Source organism: Corythoichthys intestinalis, chromosome 2 (assembly GCF_030265065.1).
Source record: "Corythoichthys intestinalis isolate RoL2023-P3 chromosome 2, ASM3026506v1, whole genome shotgun sequence".
Taxonomy (NCBI): domain Eukaryota; kingdom Metazoa; phylum Chordata; class Actinopteri; order Syngnathiformes; family Syngnathidae; genus Corythoichthys; species Corythoichthys intestinalis.
In genome coordinates this window covers 54,347,399-54,373,212 of record NC_080396.1, presented here as the reverse complement: position 1 = coordinate 54,373,212, position 25,814 = coordinate 54,347,399, and the positions used below count along the sequence as shown (strand labels likewise).

At 40.0% G+C, this 25,814-nt stretch overlaps 1 protein-coding gene and 1 long non-coding RNA gene across 3 annotated transcripts; one reads left to right on the top strand and one right to left on the bottom strand.

The window, feature by feature from the left end:
• Positions 1 to 1,115: 1,115 nt before the first annotated feature.
• On the top strand, positions 1,116 to 24,608 carry b4galt3 (UDP-Gal:betaGlcNAc beta 1,4- galactosyltransferase, polypeptide 3). Of its 2 annotated transcripts, XM_057829861.1 has the most exons (7): positions 1,116 to 1,432; positions 5,791 to 6,293; positions 6,382 to 6,617; positions 6,762 to 6,952; positions 9,379 to 9,501; positions 18,280 to 18,384; positions 22,230 to 24,608. In XM_057829861.1, the coding sequence occupies exons 2-7, from the start codon at positions 6,011 to 6,013 to the stop codon at positions 22,525 to 22,527; spliced, it is 1,236 nt and encodes a 411-aa protein (XP_057685844.1). In that variant the 5' UTR covers positions 1,116 to 1,432; positions 5,791 to 6,010; the 3' UTR covers positions 22,528 to 24,608. The 2 variants fall into 2 exon arrangements, with proteins under 2 accessions (XP_057685844.1, XP_057685845.1); XM_057829862.1 differs by lacking the exon at positions 1,116 to 1,432 and having other exon boundaries at positions 5,367 to 6,293.
• On the bottom strand, positions 5,372 to 21,138 carry LOC130912066 (uncharacterized). The gene is made up of 5 exons (XR_009062530.1): positions 20,947 to 21,138; positions 16,106 to 16,229; positions 6,412 to 6,572; positions 6,210 to 6,289; positions 5,372 to 6,127 (listed from the first exon to the last, which is right to left on the bottom strand). It is a non-coding gene; the product is annotated as an uncharacterized LOC130912066 (long non-coding RNA).
• Positions 24,609 to 25,814: the final 1,206 nt, after the last annotated feature.

Here is a 25,814-nt window from a genome sequence, read left to right as displayed (position 1 = left end):
CGTGAATAATATAACTGGTCTTCAAAGAACCGCGCCGTGCGACGCATTCCGTAATATAGGTTCAGACCAGGATTTGCACCCCCGCGCAAGACGCATCGAGGACAAAAGGCGAGTGCTCTGACCACTAAACAAGCAGGTTGACTGCCAATACTACCTCTTGAAGGCATCAAGTGGGATATTTGCACGCACCGCAAACGTCAGACCCGCGTGTACCCGTCACATTAATAAACTAAGAGTTACCTTAAAATTAACTGTATTTTGAATGGAAGATGACAACTGTGTTTTCCCTGTGTTACGTACATTTCCACAGCATGTAACCAATGAGGAAGTAACCAGTGAGAAGTGGATTGTTTCAGCAGCTCCATCGCGTTGTCAGACGCGCTTCCTTTTGAACCAGTTTGCCGCGTCATGACTGTGTCGACACAGTTCAATGAGTTCATGCATCGGTCACGTGATTTTCTTGCAGTGATATGCGCACCGACGCAGGGTTTGCTCCATGAGCTCGGCGCATGCGCCGGCGCATGAGTATCACTGGACCCATCACTAGTATATGTAAATCTGATATTGGTAGATTGTTTTCTTCTTGGAGATGAAATGCATGTCTGGCAGCTTTGTATTATTATTTTTTTTCACATAGCGTTTTGACAGTTGCCGTCATATTTTCGGAATCAAAACACCGTATACCGGAACAGCGCTCCGGCCCTGAATCTTATACTGCGTTCCTGACCGTTCCGGCCCACTTTCACCCCTGGCTCTATACACATCTAGTATAAAAGATGAAGTTGTAAAACTACTCATGGAAGTACTTTTTCCCAAAAAGATAGTAAATGTAAGTAAATGAAACGAAAAAAGATGTAACCCACCTCTGGCCGAGAGAGAGAGAGAGAGAGAGAGAGATGGCTTGTTAACAGCACTTTTCTTTTGCCTCACACAAATAATTTATTGATATTGTCTTCCATTATATACTGGAACACTAACTAATACTATAGAAACAGGTCATTTTTAAAAGGTAAATTTTACCTATTTAACCAGTCCAGCTATTGCAAATAAAGGAACAAGAAATATGTGTGTGTTCAATAATATTAGCGTTTGTGGGCGGATTTATTTCACGCTTTTTGACGAGGCGATCATGTAGCCCATGACACAGCGCATTGCTCGTGTCGAAACTACAGTGCACGAACATGCATGTGTCCAACCCGGCTACGCATTTGCGTGTGAGTTGGCCTGCATCCGACCGATTTTGCTCGCAGACGATGAGCGATTAGGAGGGAGAGCAGAGAGGACGAGGAGGAGGAGGAGGAGGAGCGAAGAGCATCAGCGAACAAGCTGGATGTTTTGAACCATCGCCTCTTTTGGGAGGCTGACTGCGGCCTGTGGATTGTCGGCGGAAGCCTCGGGCTGGTATGAAAATGTCGCAGCGATCTGCTGGCTGGTGAGTGTGCAGGAGCATCAGAGCTTGTAAACACGTCGGAATTAGGAGCTGTCTTGAGATCAACGAGCCAATTCATGCACATAGCCTCAGATTTATTTTAGATGGGTGCCTACTCCCGTGTTGATGGGCTAATCATCCAGAACACGGATGCCACTGCGCTCAGTGCGCTGCTTGTTTCGCTTTCATCTTCTAGCGCTCTTTTGCACAGCTGCTTCATGACAGTTAAAAAAACAAATGCACTGCAAGTAGCGTGAGGCTTTTGCCATGCAACGTTTGTCCTTGCATGTAATTGTTCAGACTGATAAAGAACTGGATGGATTAATAATCTGCAAGCATCAGCGCCACTTGCTCCACGTACAGCAGCATGTACTGTGCACGTAAGAAAATGCCACATTGCTGAATCAGGATACAAACATTTATTTTAGTGATGCACGATAATACGTTTTTCAACCGATGCGATAACTGATAATTGCCTCCTCGTTCCAGTCGATGACCGATAATGTCAAGCCGATAATTCAATTAAAAGATATACGTAAAATTTCAAAGTATACACAAGAGCAAATATTACTGTGCAAACATAGAATTTATTGCTCTTTTTTCCACATCAAATGGAAACAAGTAGTGAATTCCAACATCAAAACAATGACATTGTCTGACATTGTGTAATGGTAAAGTTTTGGCAACGATTATACTTATTGAGTAAATACCTAAATTACACAAATATGCCTTTAAAACTAAGTCATTCCTAACATGTACCGTAAATCATTACTACACTGCAAAAACACACCTCCTTGAAACTAGTTAAAATTCCCTTGTTTTAGGTGTAAATCTATTGGAAATATGTGAAATTATCTGCCAGTATCTTAAGTAAATTTCACTCAGATTTCTTGACATAAAAAAAAAATAGTTTAACAGCCTTATTTTAAACAATAGATTATTATATTTAATCCTCAAAAAGTGTGTTTGTCAGAAATGTTATTTATTCAAGAATAGATATGGTTCAAAACATTATCTGAAAGCAATTTTTTCTTGATTTAGGTGCTAAATGAGTTAAACCGGAGATGAGTGGGGGCGGCGCTGCCCGAGACCGAGCCAGTGGCTGCTTGTCAAAAGCGTTTCCGATCATCACAAACCCCGTAGTATGCTTTCCATTTGTTTACTCTTAGTTTTAGACTTCGCACTAGTGGTAGCCTTGTATTTGTTTCACAAATCATTGTGATGCAGCTTTAAATGGCTGATCAGGTTAATGGTGTTGATTGAGGACGCTTTCTTTCCGCCTCGTGGAACTTCTGATTCACACACAGGAAGGTAATCGCACACTTGCATTTCATGTGACGTCACTCAGGTGATGGGTTTCAGACAGAGGAGGGGTTGAGGCGGCGGTGCAGAATTAGACAAAACTGCGTTAATCGCGCACATTTAAAGGCTAAATCAAGTACAGTATATAATCATCACATTGGATTATCGGTTGAATTTTTTTTTTAAATCCGGATTATCTGTGTGACTTCATAAATGCCATTATCGGCTGATAATTATCGGTAACCGATATTACCGTGCATCTTTATATATTAGGTGTCGGGGGGTGAGTGTAACGGGTACATGCAGGTCCGTTGTGAAGCGTGGAAACCTCCTTGCCAATTCCTTCATGTAGGGACGCTGGCACGCGTGTTCGCGTCCCGGCCTGGTCAGAGGTGGGAGCGGGGCGGCGCTGACACACCGGTTACACTAGCACTAGCACATGAGCGCACATTGAGCGCACGTGACAATGACAGGACCTCATATAAAAGGACCGGGTTTTGACATCAGATGTAGGACGCACGGCGGACTTTCTTGTGAAACCAACACGGTTGCAAAAAGGTTATTGCAGGTGTTAAAAAAAGACTTACCATTGAAATGAAGATGCAAATGATAGAAAAATACGAGCGTGGTGTGCGCATCCATGAACTGGCTCGACAATACTGCAGTAGAATGTCCAAGATCTTGACGGTCCTCCACCATTCGCCAGTCTTTAAAAGTTAAGGTGACAATTATTATTGTGGTAATATCGCGAAAGAAATCGACAGCTTCGTGTTGAGTTGGCGTCGATAAATGCCACATGTTAAAAGTGATCCTGAGCAGTTTGTAATTTCCACATGTCACTCCAAGTCCCACGACCGAGGGAGGTAACATATCGTTAGATTGTAGTAGCATCATTTATGCATTTCATCCCAAATGCACAGTCAAGCAAGCCGCTGCTCCTCACCGTTTCAGTAGTCCCCCGGCCCTGCCCCTGCTGCTGTTGCGCGTGCCGACAGTAAAGGTTTTAGTTCCGCTATTAATTCATCTAATTAAGCAGCTCTGAGTAAAAAAAATGAGTTTCAAGGATCTATGTGTATACATTCATAGGATATACTACCTACCAAATTTAATTCTGATCCGATCACGAATAATGGAGGAGTAGCGGTTTTAGTATGTTTCCTTTCCAAGAAGAACAACAAAGCCAGTATATGTGAACATAGCACGGCTATACGTATGCGATTCGACAGTTCAACCAACATCGTATTTATGATTATGACTAATGTTTTAATTGGTTGTGATAGTAACATAATGTTAATCTGTGATGGCCGCTGCCAGCTGCCAGCTGCCCCTGGCCGCCGTTCATCTATATGTTTTGTATATATGTTTACATTCCTATGTTGAGTAAGATGAACATGTCAAGATATAGCGTGAGGATCAAGACGTGGGGACTGGGAGATATAGTTCATTCATTCATTCATTTTCCATGCCGCATTTCCTCACGACGGTCGCGGGGAGATATAGTTGCTACTTGCTAATAGTGAAAAGTCTTTGGCTCACACCATAATTGGATTTGCTGGCATATACAGTGGGGCAAATAAGTATTCAGTCAACCACTAATTGTGCAAGGTCTCCCACTTGAAAATATTAGTGAGGCCTGTAATTTTCAACATGGGTAAACCTCAACCATGAGAGACAGAATGTGGGGAAAAAAAAGATCCCTTCCTGGTCCCTTTGCAGAAAAACAGCCCCAAAGCATGATGTTTCCACCCTCATGCTTCACAGTGGGTATGGTGTTCTTCAGATGCAATTCAGTATTCTTTCTCCTCCAAACACGAGAACCTGTGTTTCTACCAAAAAGTTCTATTTTGGTTTCATCTGACCATAACACATTCTCCCAGTCCTCTTCTTGATTATCCAAATGCTCTCGATCCTCGAAGCGAACCGCAGACTGGCCTGGATGTGTACTTTTTTCAGCAGGGGGACACGTCTGGCAGTGCAGGATTTGAGTGTCTGGCGGTGCATTGTGTTACTGATAGTAGCCTTTGTTACTATGGTCCCAGCTCTCTGTAGGTCATTCATTAGGTCCCCCCGTGTGGTTTTGGGATTTTTGCTCACCGTTCTTGTTATCATTTTGATGCCACAGGGTGAGATCTTGCATGGAGCCCCAGATCGATCTTGTATGTCTTCCATTTTCAAATAATTGCTCCCACAGTTGATGTCTTTACAACAAGTGTTTTACCTATTGCAGATTCAGTCTTCCCAGCCAGGTGCAGGTCTACTATTTTGTCTCTGGTGTCCTTCGACAGCTCTTTGGTCTTGGCCATAGTGGGGTTTGGTGTGTGACTGACTGAGATTGTGGACAGGTGTCTTTTATACCGATAATGAGTTAAAACAGGTGCCATTAATACAGGTAACGAGTGGCGCCTCATTAGACCTTGTTAGAAGAAGTTAGACCTCTTTGAAAGTCAGAAATCTTGCTTGTTTGTAGGTAACCAAATACTTATTTTCCACTCTAATTCTTAAAAAAAATCAAACAAGGTGATTTTCTGTTTTTTTTTTTTTTTTCATATTCTGTCTCTCATGGTTGAGGTTTACCCATGTTGGCAATTAGAGGCCTCTCTAATCTTTTCAAGTAGGAGAACTTGCACAATTGGTGGCTGACTAAATACTTATTGGCCCCAATTTACAATGGCTTCTTCCATAGCTAAGGCCAGGGCCGTTTCTGACCAATTTGGTACCCTAGGCAACAAAGACGAGAGACTAGAGTGTGTGGTGAAATCATCGCATCACAAGAAACAGTGAAATGGGCAGAAGGCACACTAGAAAAATGATTTCATTATTATTTAGCAACTTATTACAATATGTTTTGTTGTTCTTTTGTTAAATTGTCTTGTATAATTTTTTGAATACTGCTATCATTATTTGAACATTTTTCTTGATGCCCTTTTGGTTGCTGCGGCTCCCCTAGGCATTTGCCTAGCTTGCCTTATAGACAGCACGGACCTGGCTAAGGCAGCCAAAATACAGAAATACAGGAAATCACTGTTGGTGAAATTAGTCCTCTGTGTGTGTTTTCTTAGTGGGGAATGGAGGTGATGGCAGTCCAGACTGAGCTTCACCACGACTGCCATCTGTCCCTGATGACAGTCACCCTCCTCATGTACGTCTGAGCCTTCCCCCCTCGCACTGTCCATCCACCTTGTCCTCTTCCTTTCCTTTCCTTTCCTTTCCTTTCCTTGCTCCACTTCCACTCTTTAACTGTACCTATCCCGCTTCATTGTGGAATCAGCACCTTTCATTATGGCATGGTGCGGACGCTCTTTGAACTCCTATTGCACACTTGCCTTGCTGCTGGGCTTCCAGTTTGCCTTTGTGCTCTACTTCTCCCTCGGGGGCTTCAAAGGCTTGGTGTCTGTCCTAGTTCACAACACAGAGCCAAAATTTGATTACTCACGACCCCACGACGTCTACACCAACCTCAGTCATCTCCGAGCCCCACCTGCCCAGCCTCAGAACTCTGGCACTGGATCCCCCGTGACAGGACCACCGCTGACAGATTGCCAGGTTGTGTCCCCTCTGCTGGGTGAGTACAACAAATCCATGAATGACATTGTGTCATTAAACAGAGAAGTTTTTTATGTTGCATAAGGTAAAACATTACTTTTCTCCAGTGGGGCCAGTGTCTGTCAGACTTTACTCACCACTGACTTTAGAAGAGATCAAAACAAGGAACCCCTTGGTGTTGCCAGGCGGACGCTACCGTCCGCCGGACTGTGAACCTCGGCACCACACTGCCATCGTAGTACCATACCGGAACCGGCAATCACACCTTCATGCTTTCCTCTACCACCTCCATCCTTTCCTGCAGAGGCAACAGATCCACTACAGTATCTACATAGTGCAGCAGGTCAGGAGATTTATTCAGTGAAATGATTATGTTCATCATCGCAAGGTGGAGTGAAAGAATAAATTTGTGTTGCTTTACCCTCAATACACCAATGTTTTTGTTTGTTTAAATACTTTGTATAATTATAGCCTCCATATATTGTAGTGGGGAAATGGTACTTTCAACCGAGCCAAACTGCTGAATGTTGGAGTGCGGGAAGCTCTCCGAGATGAAGACTGGAACTGCATCATCCTCCATGATGTTGACCTGCTTCCAGAGAATGACCATAATACCTACACTTGCCACGAGCAGTTTCCAACACACATGTCTGTGGCCATGGACAAGTTTAGATACAGGTATATGACCACCACAAGCATGTTTAAAAAATAGTATGACAGATTGAACTCTATAGTGTGTATATTGTTTTTCAGTAAATATGCAGTGTTGGGCACGTTACTTTAAAAAAGTAATTAGTTATAGTTACTCACTACTTCTTCCAAAAAGTAACTGGGTTAGTAACTGAATTACTCTATAGTAAAAGTAACCAGTTACCAGGTAAAGTAACTATTTCCGTTACTTTAAAAAGAAGTTGTTTTATGTCGAATAATTTGAAATTTTCTGAGCAGTATTCGAGTCAGTTGAATAGAGAACAACAGACAGGTAGTTGTGTTATAGAACCTTGTAATATTTATTGCACCTCACCAGCAACAGATTTATCCTACACTTGAAGTGCAACAAAAATAAACAGATTTGAATTGTTTACCACAGATGTCGACAAAAGCTTCGCCCCGGGACATAAATTACACTTTACATGCACGTTCTTTCCTTTTATTTCGACCAACTTGAAATAGTGTTTATATCTCCACCTTGTAAAGGACAGATTTTCCTCTGAATGCTCTGCCATCATATCCCTCTGCATCTGTTTTGCGTGTGTGTGTTTGCCGCACACGCTATTCCGGTTTGTGTGTGAAAACACCGGCTCTGATTGGCTTACCATGACACATGACTCTAACCCTCAGCCAATCACAATCACTTCCATCGCATCTATCCAGGGGGTGCATTCAGATAGCCTCTTCCCTCTACTCCTCCCGTCACCCTCAAAGCGTCTGCCGTCCACTGTCAGCCTTGTTGGCTGACAGTAGAGGATGGGAACGAGGGTAGCATTCGGATGTAACAAACACAGAAATGTTAGCAAGCTTTGGAAAGCATTGTCTAATTGAATGAGCAGGGACAAACAGCCTGGAATCATAAGAAGTACGTGCGCTGCTCTCGAACCTGAACGCACCCCAAGTCTTGGATGACAAATAAACAGAGCAGAGTAGACTCGCTACGACAGGTAGTTTCTTCAATTTCTTCAGAGTAAGTAACGCACCGCTTTTGACCGTCAGTAACGGTAACGGCGGAAAAAATAATTAGTTAGATTACCCTGTCATTGAAAAAATAAACCCGTTATGTAACGGCGTTATTTATAATGGCGTTATTCCCAACACTGTAAATATTTAAATATTGTTATGTATATAAGGAGCCACAATATATGTTCAAATAGCAGATGCCTTAAAGATTTTAACACTGACACATACAGTGTATTACAAAAGTGAGTACACCCCTCGCATTTCTGCAAATATTTAAAGTATATCTTTTCATGGGACAACACTGACAAAATGACACTTTGACACAATAAAAAGTAGTTTGTGTGCAGCATATATAATAGAGTTAATTTATTTTCCCTTCAAAATATAGCCATTAATATCTAAACCCCTGGCAACAACAGTGAGTACACCCCTTTGAAAAAATGTACATCCCTAAATGTCCAAATTGAGTACTGCTTGTCATTTTCCCTCTAAAATTCCATGTGACTCGTTAAAGGAGTGCTGTCAGCATTGCTGCAGAGACTGAAGAGGTGGAGAGTCAGCCTGTTAGTGCTCAGACCATATGCCGCACTCTACATCAAATTGTTGTGGATGGCTGTCACCCCAGGAGGAAGCCCCTTCTGAAGACGGTACACAAGAAAGCCCGCCCGTCTCATCAGACCATAGGACATGGTTCCAGTAATCCATGTGCTTTGTTGACAAACTGTTTGCGGGCTTTCTTGTGTACCGTCTTCAGAAGAGGCTTCCTCTTGGGGTGGCAGCCATGCACACATATTTGGTGTAGAGTACGCCGTATGGTCTGACCACTAAGAGGCTGAACCCCCACCTCTTCAATCTCTGCAGCAATGCTGACAGCACTCCTGTAACGAGTCACATGACATTTTGGTTGGAAAATGACAAGCAGTACTCAATTTGGACACTTAGGAATGTACGTTTTTTTCAAAGGGGTGTCCTCACTTTTCTTGCCAGGGGTTTAGATATTAATGGCTATATTTTGATATATTTTGAGGGGAAAATAAATTAACTCAGTCATATAAGCTGCACACAGACAACTTTTAATTGTGTCAAAGTGTCATTTTGTCAGTGTTTTCCCATGAAAAGATATACTTAAATATCTGCAGAAATTTGAGGGGTGTACTCACTTTTGGGATACACTATAGGTGGTGGCGTTTTACCAAGTTAGTATTAGTATTAAGTTTTAGTTGTTTATTTTAGTGGTCAAAGCCACCTTTAATTGCTTTGCCATCAGACGTTTTAATCAATATTTCATGTGCAAAATAAATAAATAAAATGCTACCTAATCAAATAAGCAGAAGAAGTGTGATATTTTAAGGTTATTCAAAGACATCTTTAATTGCTTAGCCATCAGACATTATAATCAATATTTCCTGTTTGCTGTGTGACCCTCCCAGGTTGCCGTACTCACAATATTTTGGTGGGGTTTCTGCACTGACTCCAGACCAGTATATGAAGATGAACGGCTTCCCTAACCAGTATTGGGGATGGGGAGGAGAGGATGACGATATTTGGGCAAGGTAAAAGGTTGGAGTGGTGTTGTTGATTATTGTGTGATTGACTAATATTTATCGTCTTTGGCTTTGCTTGCTCATCATCATCTTCTGTTAAATCTTTCACCACATTCATCTCTCACGTTCACATGACATCCCACTGCCGTGGCTGTGGTGTGTGTTTCAACTGGCTCAGTAAGTATGTTTGCATGGACAAGTAAGCTAGTTGGACGGGGCTTAAGATAGACAACACCATCATGTGCATGCCAGAGGACTGAATCTTGTTGAACAATCAGAGAAAACAAAGCCATAGACTTCATAATATATTGACGGGTCACCTCCCCCAGACACTGCGCCATGCCTTTGCGTAGGAGACGTAGGAGTTATTCTCAAACACGACAAGGGCAGAAACACAACACTGCTAACGCTGGATCTTGGTTGAAAAAGTCCGAAAGCTGTACTGCATAAAAACAGGAGGGATTGTCTCAGGACTGATTTGTTCTAGGATTCAAGGTAATTATTTTTTCGTACCATACATGCATTTTGAAACATTGTGAAAACAACAAATGGGAGAATGTAGCCGCTACGGCATTGGCGTCGTACTTCGAAATATTTACGTACATTTACGTACAATAAATGATAACTGCCTGTTTTTTACTTTTAACCAAGAATCTATACTGTTTTATGTTTATGTCTATAAAAAAAAAAAAAATCAGGGATTTAAGCATTTATTCACAATAATTTTCAATGTAAAAAGCTTTTTGCTTTGTTAAGGCGGCCACCATATTGGCTAACACACTAGCATCATACTTCGACATATTTACATAAAATAAATAACTGCCTGTTTTTTTTACACTGTTTTACGTTCATATCTATGAAATATTCAGGGATTTCAGCATTTATTCACAACAATTTTCAGTGTAAAAAGCTCTTTGTTTTGCTACGGCCGCTATGTTGGATTTTGTATCTCTAAATTATAATTTAGACATTTCTGCATCCATATTAAAAAACAATTAGCTTTTATGTGTTTTATTTTATGTAACATTTCACTCTAAAACTTTCAGTGAAACACCATTTATTTAATAAAATGTTCCAGGTGAGGGCCAACAAGGAGAAGAAATAGAAAAGAGGGACAAAGCCCGGCAGGCTGCCGATGCCCACCGCCACAGCTCTGCACATCACGTGCAATGCCCTGCCCGCCTCCTGCATCCTGCAGGGATATGATCCTCGGTAAGATCCCTGGGGTCAAGTATGTGTGCATGGGGAAGGCCAACTCTGACCCAACGGAGAATTCATTTGGCAATCGTCGCCAAATGTGCGGCACCAATTACTGGACCAGCATAAAGAACTTCATGGTCAGCAATAGGCTGGCCCAGCACCTGCACTTGCTTAAGCCCATCGGTTCTGCACCGGGTTACGTGCAGGCTGACCTAGACTGCGCCAAGGCAGGGTAGAAAAAGGATGTCGAGGAGATCTTGGCCGAGCTTGCCAGGGAGCTGGCCGACGATCAGCCAGACCCGCCGACGGACGAGTTGCTCCTCGCCGCAGTCGGCAACTACACCGGCTACCTGGCCAGAAGGGTACAAGCCAACTCCTCTGTGGCTAAGTGCTGCAACCAGGAGCTTGCCCATCAGGAGAACATGGAGATCGCCGTGTAGCTGGAGAGTGGTGACCTGCCCTTGCACAACCTGGTCGAGCTGGTTGACAACGGAGAGCTGGAGACGGGCCGGGCGGTCCTCAAGTGGCCATCTCTCCCCATGGCCCACATGGCGTCCTTTGGGATGTCCCTGTGGGACTCCCTAATGTTCAGGAAGGGCAAGAAGGAGCGCAGGGTTAGGTTCCTCTCCCTTGCAATGCACCACAGTGATGGTTTCAGGCACCTGCTGGAGTTCCTGGTGGCCTGAGACCTGACCTTGCAGGGGTACATGTACCAGGAGGGGCACAGGCTGGCCAACACCATTTTACCGCACATCAGCAGGTCCCTCTTCAAATGTTTTGGTGCGAACTTCTCCAAGGATGTGACTTCATAAGCGAGGAAGAACAAGGCCTTGGAGTGGCCGACCGGCAGGAAGAGAAGCAGAGTCGAGGAGGGCACAAAGGAGAGGGCGAGGAACAGGGACTTGTACAAGTCGAGGAAGCTGATAGGAAAGCACAAGGCATAGAAAGAGGCTATGTGATTTTTGAAAGACGAGGGCCAGATAGCTGACAATAGGGCTGAGGCAATAGTGACATTGGAATTCAATAAATAATTGGCTGTCCTCTCCCTGCCCTGATGGACATCTACTCCTCCCGGTGCCACAGCAGAGCTTGAAACATTCTCAAGGACAGCTCACATCCTGGTAACACCAAAACACCCAATGTCCAATATGTATTTACATGCAATATTCTATGTGCGATACTTATTTACGTGCAATATTAACGTTCAATATTAAACGCCTTCAATGTCAAACTGCTGCTACTTCACTTCTATGTACACATGTCCTATGTGCAATACTTACGTGCAATATTCAATGCCTTTACTGTCAAACTGCTGCTACTTCACCTCGATTATTTTCACTGTCTGAACATAGGACTATCTCATACGCATTTTTTATTTATGTTTCTTTAGATTTTATACTTTATACTTGCAAGTCACTTTTGAGATTTTAACTTATCCTGCACTGTAAAGGGAGATGCTCCACAATTTCATTGTACAACTGTATAATTACAATAAAGGGCTATTCTATTCTATTCTATTCTATTCTATTCTATTCTATTCTATTCTATTCTATTCTAGTCTGGTCTAGTCTCGTCTAGTCTATAATAAGTTGTGATTGTATATAGAATATATTAATATTCTATCCATATATTATTTATAATTATCCTGCAAGCTTTCCTCAAGTATTAAGTTTCTGATGTGAAAACTTTGGAAAACTCTGAGTGGCCAATACTTTTGGCCACTAGTGTATGTTAAATATTGCTATTGATCCTGAAAATATAAGTGATTATCTGCTGCAATCTGTGATTTTTTTGCATCTACCGTAAAATCTGAGAATTTTATAGCCATTTTAAGTTTTGTTACACTTATATAAAAATAATTAATCATGATTTTATTGGGGAACGACTTTGAGTGTTTTTGATGCCGCTGCTCATGGAGATGCATACATTATATGAATAAGGTAGGTTTTGGTTTTTGGTTGGTAGCAGCTTTGCTTTTGAAAATATTTGAATTTTTTTTTTTTTTTTTTTAAATAGGCGTCCTTTGAATAGACCCCGCGACCCGCGTCCCGTCAATTAATTATGAAGTCTATGACACAGCATTCCCTTTTTCTCAATCAATCAATCAATCAATCAATCAATCAATCAATCAATCAATCAATCAATCAAGTTGCCACTTCCTTGTTATAAAATGTGATACATTAAGCATAAAGTAAAAAATGAAGCATTATTTGAATCTACATACTGTATGTGCATTTGGTGTAGTTTAGTACAATAATTTTGTCGCCCAATCAGTTCCTGTCTATGTCACTTTTATCCCATGCTACATTCACCCATGCGCCCCTGTTCGCCGTGTAGCTAGTTGAGAGGCACTTTTCCTGGCTTGCCACCCCCTCGCCTAGTCCTGGATTTTTTTTTGTAGATGAACTTCGCCTTGATGCATTGAGTGAGTGTGTTGACATCAAGTGAGGGAATGTTTATTTAAGTAGAAATATGAATTTTCTAACCAAGAAGTCATAGTGTAAGCTTTCCTCCTGACTTAATTGTGAAATAGTGACACTAACTGTCATGAGATTGTAGTCTGTGTTTTCGTGATGTGTCAAAGTAACCATGCAATCCCAACGCACACGAGCTTCCCGCCAATAGCCAATCAGAGCAAAGGGTATTCTAATTAGCTCCAGTCAAAAGCTTATTACTGTGAATTCCACTTTTGCAGAAACCCAACAAAAGAGGACCAACTATATAGCTAGAAAAATGACATTCTGAGCAATTTCACTTTAAATTACAACCAACTGGTAATAGGGCAACCAAGGTTATTAAAGGTAATGTAAAATAATACAACTTTAGAATAAAAAAAAGAGAAGCGACAGACAACAGAACAGGTAAAGTACCTTTATAGAGTTGTTTAGAGAGTTATTTCCTTTCTTTTTTTTTGCTTCTTTAAACGCATTCGAGTGTGAAAGCACTTATTCGCTGTGCGACAGACCCGAAGTGGCGATTTGGGAGGACCAGGACAAATCCCGGTGTCGGGCCAGTCATAACATACATTTTTAATGAAGCTGTTAGTTAAACTTGTTAATAACGGCATTAACGCAGCCACCCTCTGCGCGATAAATTATCACCATTCCAGCATCCCGTAGTTTGGAATTCAAGATCCGGCAACACGCTCCCAATACCGTCAGTTCTGGGAGAGAGTATCATCCTGTTGTCTTGATCCTGGTAAAACTTAATATTGAGTTTTAATTGCCAAAATGGGGCACGTTGAGGCAGCGTGATGAGCGTGAACCTGTCGGCTGCTTGGCACGACCCAATATAGTTTTTTTTTAGCATGTTTGGATGAAAGTACAGCGATGAATCTACCGGTATAGGCAGGCAAAAGCAAACAAAGGCTCAGGTGAAATCCCCTTGTGAGGCTAAACGTAACTTTGTCTTTTTTAGACCAATATGTGGCACTCTTGTCATTTGTTACTGCAATTCACAGATACAGTAAACTGTGAATGAACGTGCAGAATGGAAGAATTTGAATGTTTTAGAGCACCACTAAAACCTTCAGCATGGAGGCTTCAGGGACTTTGTGCTTCTGTCGCGGCCGCCCGAAGCTCACTATTTTTGGGCACAAAGACACGGAAGATTGGGGTGAAATCCACATTCTCAGACAAAACATAACTTTGGCATTTTAACCCAAAACATGGCACTCCCCCCAAAAATAGAATATCAAGTAAAAGTTCATTTTGGCAATTTAACATAAAAGATTAAACCAACAAAATTGTACATGTCAATTTGCATGTAATGGCTCATCTCACGCAGTTCCTTGTAATTTTTCTGATTAAGATTTTTCAGCGAATTATAACCACAAACTTAAAAAAAAAATCTGAATACGATGAAAAGCTTCAGTTTTGTACAAAGTTGCTATATGTGTAATTCAGAACACCTGAGCCTTTAAGAAGTTAGTCTAATGTATAAGATAAAATTATAGATAGTACCCCAAAAATAAAATGGTAACTCCACACAGTACCTTGCTTGAGTCCTTGATCTCAGAACTATCAGCGGACATGCTAACCACTCTTCCTCTATGCCTCTGTTTTTTACAAGTTATTTGAGGAAAATTCATGTTGAATCCACTTTACACTAAAGATGTAAAGTTGTCCAACTCTTGTTTCTAATGAGGCTCAAATTTTATGATGTAAGTTAAGCACATTGGTCAACTCCTGTGCTAAAAAAAAAAATAAAAAAATAAAAAAATAATCGCTAGACGGCACGATTATTATTACAAAATTTCAATACGGTAGGTCATGACATAAAGTGGGCGGGTCTGTGGCATGAAACTCCCGGGCTGAAAATGAGTCCTACTACGGCCCTGCTGCTGTGCGCTAAGAGTGCCTGCTAACGTTGTATTCCAAAGAGTGCATAAACATCAGAATTCATTATTAATAAGAATGATTAATAATCTTTTCATATTTGTAACTCCCTTGAAGTCCAATCTTCTGCATTATGTTCCAGAAGAGCTGTTGTATCTTCACAGATAAAACTTTGGACTCCGTCGACCATTGTTTTAAGCAATTTTGATATTTTTGTGAAACTAGATCCCTTGGAGCCAGCTGGTCAGTGTGGTGTTCAATTTTATCTATTTTGACATCAGGGTTGCCATGGACTTGATAAACATCTTTTTCGCCATCCGACTTCAACGCTGAGTTAGCAGATAAAATCATATGTTATATTGTCCCATGCTCTGCGATTGGCTGGCCACCAACGCAAGGTGTACCCCACCAACTACCTTCATTTTTCCCGTATGTATGGATTATTGACTTATATATTAATTTCTGATCATTAATTACAAATAAAACGGTTCTATGTGTTAATGTATTTGTTAATCCTACTTGAAAATGATATGTGCATAAACTGCATCAAACCCTGAGAAAAAGCCCATAAAACAAAAGGCAACAAAAGTGTCCGTCCATGACATTATGATGTGTCCCAGCCTAAATCCAACCCCACCGAATTTTTCATTTGATATTCTATAGAACTCTTCAGCTAGCATGTGAATGAGGAATAGGTTTGGAATCTGCGTGGATCTAAAGAAATCTAAATTTTCTTAAAGCAGCCAAAAAGCCATGCCGATAGCTTTCCTGTCCATTACAAATATTCCTTGCAGTTTCTCTGAGCCACTGGAAAAAGTCAACATTTTTATGTATGTGTGTGTTCATGCATCTCATATACAGTGGTACCTCAACATATGACCGTTTCGACACACGATCTTTTCGACATCCGACGTAAAATTTGACTCGCCATTTGTTTATACATCCGACAACATGCTCGAAATACGACGACATGACAGCGCCGCAGACGGGCACACGGCGGATTTTCTTGTGAGAGAAATCAACACAGGTTCCAAGACGGTTAGCGCAGGTGGTGAAAGGAAAAAGGTGACACTTACCCGGAGGGTTCTCCCAGCGATGAAACCCCAAAGCGCAATGAAGGTGAGGGCCGGCTCTCGGCAGCCGGCCGCGCAGGGGCGTGTCTAGGATTTTTTTCTTGGGGGGGCCAAACAGGGTCACAATCTGTAGAGGGGTGGCATATTTTACTGTAGGGGTGTAATGATACAAAAAAAAGTCACGATTACCTCGGTTTTGGGGTCACAATTCGTTTCAGTAAAGTACAGGAATAACATGTTAAACCATTTGCTTGCTCAGCATGTTGTTTATTAAAACAAAACTCACATGATCACAGTAGCACGAATCAAGGATTTGCTTCCTCATGAATGATTAAAATCCTTACCTAATCACCCCAATCATGAATGAATACCCTCTTGAATATTACTGCAAATGTAGTGGCAGCATGCAATCATGGCCTATGTAAACTGACTGCAGGCCAGCGTTCGATTGCGAGCGGTTTGGTAAATATACATGTACTTTTACACCCCTATTGTATTGACATAAAATGGTTTAAAGTTTCCAATGACAGCTTCTGATTTTAGGTGATGACAATAATAACCAGTAAACTAGATTACAAGTAATGACTTCATCAGGGCCGGCCCAGGCCAAATGAGGCCATAATGCTCAGGCATTTATCATGTGTCATGTTGAAAAAAACTAAAATCACAGCAAACGCAAACAAACTCAAGTGAAACTTACCCCAACCAAGAAAAAGGCAAAAAGAAAAAGGAAAAAAACTACCAAGTTCTAATCAGTTAAATTCTTTCAAACGATTTGAGCTAGTGTTGCTAACATTAGCTTCTTAACTTCAGCTACACAAACGTACCCAACCACCTGTGACATGCCTATACATTAAACACTAACATTCACATTTTTTTCCACAGTTTGGACATTCTCACTTACCTCAATTATGAATGGTGTTTAACCATCGCCGTGGTAGTAGTGTTCTCAAGAACAATATAAACACCAAATTGTCCAACTTGGTCTGTTGTGAATGCATGATATTGACGTTCCTGTGCATCCTATTCGCCTAAAGTCACGTGAATGAGGAAAAAGTATTCGATTGGCTGCTTCCTCCTCGACGCCGAACTCAGTCGCAGAAAGTTCAACCAAACCATCTCCTTGGCGGTGCGTTAAATTTGACAAGCTACAGTCAATTTGGCGTCATCGCATCGCCCTGACGCGACATGCGTGACACGTTCACATTGATTTTCATGGGAACCCGTGGCACGACAAGCAAATTAAGCGGCCGGTGTGAACGTAGCTTTTACTGAGGTGGTGGTTGGTTGGGGGGGCACTTAGGGTGGCCAACCAAATTTCAGGGGTGGCAAATGCCACCCCCGGCCACCCTTGTGGCCACGCCTATGCGGCCGCGGTAGGGAGCCAGCCTGAAAGCCGCCGGGGAAGAAGTCCCAGTCTGATACGATCGGCGGGGGCGAGGGGGCTCCATCCCCGCGAACGGAGTTCCGCTGCGCTTTCGGGCAATTTATTTCAGAACTTGTGCAACACAACACGCCTACTGTCCGCTCCAGTTGACGGCAAAAACAAAATATTGAAAGAAAAAGTAAAATCTCAGCTGCACCTTTCTTACTTTGTGACGTCAGTCACATTGCGTTCAGGTACAGCACGCACACGTCCGCCACATTTACAACCCGATTCGTGACATTATTACAGGAATTATTATTATATGATTCTGATTTTTATTTATAATAATAATAATAATAATTATTATTATTATTGTTTTATTCATAATGTTTTTTTTTTTTGCTATGTGTAACTGCCGTTTGTAATGTACCAACAGTATTTATTAAGGATTTAGTGTAGGTTTTTGGGCTGTGGAACGAATTAATGGAATTATAATGTATTCTTATGGGAAAATCCTGCTCGACATACGACCATTTCGACTTACAAACAAGGTCCTGGAACGAATTAACTTCGTATGTAGAGGTACCACTGTACGTCAATATCAAGACACCAAAAGTTGTTTGATCTTTATTTGCCAATGTTGGTCAGTGAGACAAAAGGCCATCCTAATTTCCCGTTCGTAGTGCTTCTTATAATTCCCCTGAATACTAATAGTATTCATAGCAGCCAGTGTTTATCGTGAATCTTGTCAACTGTTGTTTCCCTGATTGTTGATGATTTACTTTTTCTTTATTGTTGACTGCACAACCAGAGTGCGTCTGTCTGGGATGAAGATTGTACGCCCCCCAGTGGCCATTGGTCATTACAAAATGATCAAGCATATAGGAGACCGAGGGAATGAGGAAAATCCACGCAGGTACAACTGCAATAATTGGGTCATTTTTACTATATAATAATTTTCATGTGTACTATATTTTGCTTTGTTGTAAAGCACTTTGAGGACCTCTCAGAGTTTTGTAAGGGGCTATATAAATATATTTGATTTGATTGGTTTATAACAAAATCAATTAGTGGTCATAAAAATATTACAGGTAAATGAAACTTTTTTTAATTACACATACCAAATGTTACATTAGAATGATAACTCTCAAAATGTGTTAATTTCAAACAATTTTCATTGAAAATATGTGATTTTGTAATGTGGCACAGTGTTTGTAATAGCTTGATAAATGATACTAATTTTATACACATTATTCTAATGGTCACAAGTTATTTGATAAAAGGAGTCATAATTTATGACATACTCTACAAGACATTTTGGATGTGTCCTCAAAATTGAGATCCACACTATAATTATAAACTATAAGAAAACATCAAGTTTCCATCCAGCATTATGTCATTTATATATAGTGGCTGAAACTGTTTAACCAATCATCTTTGTTGTACGAAGCTAGAAGTTTACATACAGTGCAAAAACATACTGTACATTTCATTTTTTGTCTCTCTGTCTAAAGTCAAATCAGACGAAGCCTTTACTCTTTCAGGTTTTTCACGATTACCTAAATTATTTCATTTGTTAAATAATACATACATTTCCTTAATACCTAGTAGCATTTCCTTTTAACTGCACGACTTGGGTCAAATCCTGGATCATTCCTCCTGACAGAACTGGTGTAACTGAGTCAGATTTATCAGTCACCTTGTTCGCATACGCCTTTTTAAATCTGCCCTCAAATGTTTGATAGGATTCAGATAAAGGCTTTCTGATGGCTATACCAAGACATGTTAGTCATACCAAGCCACTTTTTTTAACTATTTTGGCACTATGCTTAGGGTCAGTGTACATTTGGAAGACCCATTTATGTTCAGGTTTTTGCTTCCTGGCTCTCTTGAGTTGTTGCCTTAATATCTCCATGTAATCAGCAGGGGTGTCACTAGACCTTATAGAATACTGGGGCACTGGCGAGAGAGCAATTTTTATTTATTTATTTATTTATTTATTAGCTCTAATCTATCACAAAACGTCTGAAAGAGTGTTTTAAACTATGCACTGTATAATCACGCCAAAATACATGTTTCTGTGGGAAAAAAAAAAGTGACTTTTTTTCTGCCAACCATCAGTATTCAAAATCAGGACATCCCTTGTTAATAGTCAATTCACCTCTGGTTATGCTCATCAACTTTCATCTATCCTTCACCTCTTCCTGCACTCTGCTGCTCTACTTTGTTTAGACAGAAATTGGGAATTATCTTTTATTAACTGTTATGCAATAACTCAGTGTTGTGACCTAAAAGTGGTTTATGTTGCCTAGGTGAGTTATTTAGTTTACCTCTCTCATTCCTTGCTGCAGGCCAATAACTTTCTTTTTTTTTTTTTTTTTTTTTTTTTTTTTTTTTTTTTTTTTTAAACCTGTCCTGTTCAGCTGTTTGACACAGAGAATGGAGGCCAATAACTTTCTATTATCTATTTGCAAGAGTAATGCTGTTTGAGTCAAATAGAAATAAAAAATAAGACATCTTGTTACAGATTACTGGGACTGCAGTAACAAATAAAATGCTTGAAAAACAGCTGGAAATTATGATGAGCGCACATACAAAATTGGTAGAGGTTATATCCCAAAGATAGGCAATTAATTTATACAGATTGATTCTATTCATGTAGTCATGTAAATAGCATCGATATTGATACAGTTCAAGTACCACATATCATATTAACACAATATCAGACAAAGCTCTTGGGTGAGAGCCTCTCACTCAAATCGCATTTAATTGTCATTATATTCAAAGCCAGCTGGCTAAAAGACGGCAGGTATTCTGCTACTTCATTTGGCAGTAGTTTACCGCAGTTAACTGCCCGATACGTAAAGAGTAAAGTTGGACCATTTAAATTTAGAATTCATGGGAATAAGCGACCAAACACACATCAACACAGAGGCAAAAACCAACAAGCATGGGCAGTTTATCTTGCACTAACCTGTAAAGCACACGCACCGTAATATTGATGCTGCATTCACATGTTGTTGCAGTAATCGAAAAAATTGCCGTCTATTACAGTGGCTCTTTAACCAGAGGTGGGTATAGTAGCCAAAAATTTTACTCAAGTAAGAGTAGCGTTACTTCAAAATAATATTTTTCAAGTAAGAGTAAAAAGTAGTCATCCAAAAAATGTAGTCAAGTAAAAGTAAAAACATCCAGTGAAAAGAATACTTAAGTAATGACTAACATTTTTGAGTAACTGCTTATTTTGGTTTGACTTTTTTTCTCTCAGCACAAGCTATATGAACTGTTGTTATAATGATACTATACAATAACCCATAACATAACCACATTAATCCAAAGAAAAAAAAAAAAAAAAATTGAATTAAAGAGAAAAACAACAATAATGAACCATTATTCTTCCAAAGAGCATGAGTCCCCTGCCCTCTAGTGGAGAAAATAGTTCCTAGTTTGAATAAAATGGTAAATGGAGAGTACTTACAATGTAGTTCCTTCATAGTTACAATTATGAATTTAAAAGGATCATATCCCCGGTTTTCCAAGATCAATCGGTGTCAAATAAAAACTTGAAAAGAGTTTTAAATCCGTGCTTTCTATTCATGTTAAGGGGAGCGCTTTATGTCAAATACTTCATTTGTTACAGTGCTTTAAAGACACGTGATTGAACAGACTTGCGTGATCATAGAACGGCAAGCTTGCGTCTAATTGGTGTAATGGAGTCATGAGATTATCGTTGCGACGTCTCATTGGTGAAATTAGTAGCGATACTCTTGGCAATAGCATTACTAGCATGAAAAAAAAACTATTATATAGAATAAAGAGGAAAAATGTAACTACTCTTGTGTAGCCCAAAGTAGTGGAGGAAGAGTAGCGTTTTTTCTCCACAAATTTACTCAATTATAAGTGAAAGTGCCCCTGTGAAATATGTCAGGCGACGCACATTGTAGTCAGTGGCATTCCTAGCCCTCATGGTGCCCTGAGCTACAGAGTTTAATCAGACCACAGGATCTTATGCAGCAGGATCTTATGGTGCGACTTTTAACATTTTCTACCAGCGTAAATTACGTATCTTTTATACTACTGTATGTGTTATCTTTATCATGCTGCCTAATTTTTATGAAGCGAGAAAAATCTTAGAAAACATTTCTTAGAATGAAGTTTTCGTGTACCGAAGCTTTCGTATTTCGAGGTACCACTGTAATTTCAACCTGAATTTTTTTTTTACCTTTTTAGTCTGATTTGACCTTAGTGAGGAAAAAAATGGACAGTGTATGTAAACCTCTGTCTTCAACTTTGTTTATAACTGCATGTAAACCAAGGTTACCCACGACCCTCGTGAGGGCAAGCGGTTTGTAAGAGGAATGAATGTTATCAAGCTTAACATGTGTAATCTGTCATAGAGTAGTGAAGTTAAACAGTTTTAAAACCATTCCGAAATTCAAAATACATATGTTTAAAAGTACATTGTCAGTTCACTAATTAGCTTAGCTTGCCTTGATCATGTTTCAATGAAGGTCCATCATGTTCTCAATAAAATGCAACATAATCTTAAATTTTCCACTCTATCTCAGCACTCTGTTAACACGCTCGCATATTCTACTTGCAGTAATTTTATTTTAAAAAGTGGGAGTTTGAACAATAACATTTTACAACAGCACATGTACTTAATAATGGATATCATGATGAATGTATGAATTTATTTGGTGAAATTGGGACATCTCCGAGGCACCCTATCATGATATTGACTCAGTTGTACTTTTGTAGATTTGACCTCCTGAGAAAGACCAGATTCACCTGGCGCTCTGACGGCCTCAACTCATTGACTTACGAACTACTGTCCAAAGAACAAGAACCTCTCTATACTAACCTCACTGTCAACATTGGAGAAGATCCTTGTCACCTTCAGGGGAAAATGGCAAACTCACAGGGACAAAGAGGCCAGCAAAGCAAAGAAAGTGTCAGTGTGACAAGACATGATGGCATGAAGACAATAGCTCCTCAGACAAATGCCGCTAATCAAATGATACAAGAGAAAATGAATGTGCATGCATCTCACCTGTAGCACAGAATGGCTTTCTTTTTTTAATTTTAAAATGTAGGTATGCTTGCAGGTTTTGGATGCTACCTGGTTTTCCTTTTTTTTTTTTTTTTTTTTTTGAAGAACTGAACTGGATCAAACAAGTGACATCTACCGTGAGAGTAAATTACCTAGCTGCTAACCTGCAACATCATTCGGCGTGCTGTGAATAAACTTGTGCCTTCTCTTTTTAAGCACTTTTATAAACTACTACCGACCTGAGATTTATTTGACCTCTCCTGCCTTGTGGTAAATGCTAGAAAGCAGGGAGACAATGTGGAGAACAACATAATGGTCCAGAATTGTTTTATATCAGTGTGTATCAAGTTACTAGAGATTATATTTATATAGAGAAAACTCTTTATTTGTTTACAGGTTTATATTTTATTTTTTGTTTGGTGGTGCCTCTTTTGAGTTTTTAGACAATCAAACCACATAGGAGGAACAGAAGTCTATAACTCTGTAGGTAATAGCTGCCATGGCTGTCAAATAATCATCTCCTTGGCATGATGCTGTATTTGTTGTTGATTATACTCCTATTACATGCAGTAAGGCTTCTTGATATTGTGGCGTTGTTCATTTACCAGGTATAGAAAAAGCAACCTTGCAAATAATATTAAAGACACATCTAGTTACCTAGTCTCCATAGTGTCAGAATGTGGTCAGTATCCAAAGTGGCAATAGGGGCAAATAATCACTGTGTATAGACTCAGATGAAAAGCATATCCTTAGAAGGCATATCTGTTTATTATGGATTACCAGAAACATCTAGTTGCAGGGTTTTTTCCAAATCTCGTTGATTTAATTTGTTATTACATGGAAAAAGTTTAAGAGGAACAAATCATAATACTCAGAGGATGTTATTTATTTTCAAATTCAGCCCTCTTGAATGTATCCGCATCTGAAGAAGAGACCTGTATATGTGTGTTTGTGAGGGCGTGCTTCAAATAATTATTTTGTTGTATCTTGCTGCTCTGTATCATGGTGAAATGTTTAAAGACGACATTTGAAATATGGTTTTATTTATGTGTTGCAATTACCATTATACTGTATGTATTGCAGATACTGATTTGGAATATATTTAAATGTACAGGTTTTTTGTCGCTCATGCGCTAAACAGCTTAAGGATGTACTATGTCCATCTCTCATTGTGCCTCTTGTCCATGGCTCTCATTGTACTAAATTCACAATATCGAAAGGCACGCTGATGGTTTTAGAATTTGAGCTCTTCAAGTGGCAGAAGGCGGAATGGAATGAATGAAGCTGCTGTGTGTGTGACACGAATGTTAAGTATTTGTGTCCACCATTCACCAAATTCAACCAATCAAATGTGTGTATTGCTCTGCGTACAGGTTTTCTCATTTGAATCGCATGATAGATCCAGCGATCTTAAAGCTATACACTTTCATTCTCCTGTCTGGTTCACTCAAAAAATACATGCTGGATTTTAGTTAATCAGTGCATGTGGATCTCTAGAAATATATTTATCGAATGAGAAAGAGTATTTAAAAATAATTTTATACAATTGTCCTGCCTGAGTAAAAATAAATATATGTATAAGGCATTGTGTCAGCTTTTAGCACCATTTAGTGACAAATTATTCATACAATCCTTTTTAATATAGGATGTTATGCCAGCTCTGCAGAATTAACTGCTAATTTTTAAAATAAATAAAAAATTGGGATCGTTTTATATTTTGCTTACTGATTTTTTTTCTTCATTTAGTTACCTTGCTGTGCTCATAAGCCATAACATAAGCTACACCTGCAATGTCAAAATCCATATTGATGGATTTTGTAAGAGGCTTGGATTGAAATGTTCATTTTTGTGGTTAATTTGCAATGTACACCTGCACTGCATCAACCTGAGATCTGTTATTTTACTTTTGTTTGGCTACATGTAAAATATCAAATATAGTATGTTGGGTTGGTTAGCTGTAGACTTTGTACATACAACCACAATAATTCATAATTTGTTAAATCAACATACTTTCTCTGACATTGATGTGACAGCATTATTATCCTTGTAAAAGCTGTTTTATGCAGCTCTTAAATATACACTGCCGACTGGAGCAAATAAAGAATGATTCCGTTCTATCTTTTTTTGTATGTCGTGTTTGTCTGTACTTGCATGCATTACATGAACAGTTCACGATTAATTGACAACATTACAATGCAAAACGATATTACTCATGCTGCGTTTTGAACTTAACAAATTGATTCAGACCAGTAGCATCATTGTTGCACATGTGCTGTGTGAACACACTTGGAACACGTTGAACCTCCCACACCATCTGAGTGAATACTGATGACAACTGGCCATTAGAAGATTAGCACGCCTGTATTATGATGAACACATTGCTGTGAAATTGCACAAACCTGTTACATCACTGCTAGCATGAGTGTTCTGTGTGGGCACGAAGAGCAGGATTAAAAAAGTTGGATATGAGATCATACCTATAAATAGACGGTGACCCCTCCGGCCTTTTATGTTCGATCTGTTTCATAATCGCAAATGCTGCGTGACTCACTGAGCAGAGGGCTAAACGCAAATTTGGGTCAACAAGTATAACCTAGGTAGCTCACAAACAACTAGAAACAAATAATAATAGCCATTATGTGGGAATACAGTGGTTAACACGCAAACATTTCTAATAATACATGTGGGGGAATATCCTCATTCCACCTGGATGTCTGGGGGTTTGGGGTTCTTTCTTATGTCAATCTGCGCTGACAGCAGTGACGGTCTAGTTTGCACTTTCCCTGCAGCAGACTGACACACTGGCCCGTTGAAGTGACTGCGGCACGCTGAGACAGCCTTTAGTCACTTCCTGTTACTGTGAGCCCCGTGAGACACTGTTGACCCACCGTAACCTCTGTGACACCCCAGTGTCTTGACGCACAAAATTGCCCAAGTTTCATTTTAGCTTTTAATACACCTGGTATAAATGGTGGTCCTAAGAAATGGTGACCATGTCAGAAAACAAAAATGACTGCACCAATGTAGTTTTACATAGAGAAAACAAATTTGGCACTCAAATCACACGTCTTTTACAATTGCAGTTATCCCATCCAAATCAATACATCATGGAATGCCCACTTTGTATTTCCATCAATTCGGTGTGTGATGTCATAACCATGATTGATGACCATGCCTAGCTTTCTAGTGCTGTGCTAGCTACTACATGTTGACAGAATGACAGAAAGGTCACACGGCAACAACAGAGTAGAAGTTTAAATTGTGATGTCCGTTTGAAGTCCAGACCTGATGGG

Coding starts and splice junctions, on each gene's coding strand:
- b4galt3 (XM_057829861.1), top strand. CDS start 6,011: ATGGCATGGTGCGGACGCTCTTTGAACTCCTATTGCACACTTGCCTTG. Junction 6,294..6,381: donor GGTTGTGTCCCCTCTGCTGG/GTGAGTACAACA, acceptor ACTTTTCTCCAG/TGGGGCCAGTGTCTGTCAGA. Junction 6,953..9,378: donor ATGGACAAGTTTAGATACAG/GTATATGACCAC, acceptor TGACCCTCCCAG/GTTGCCGTACTCACAATATT.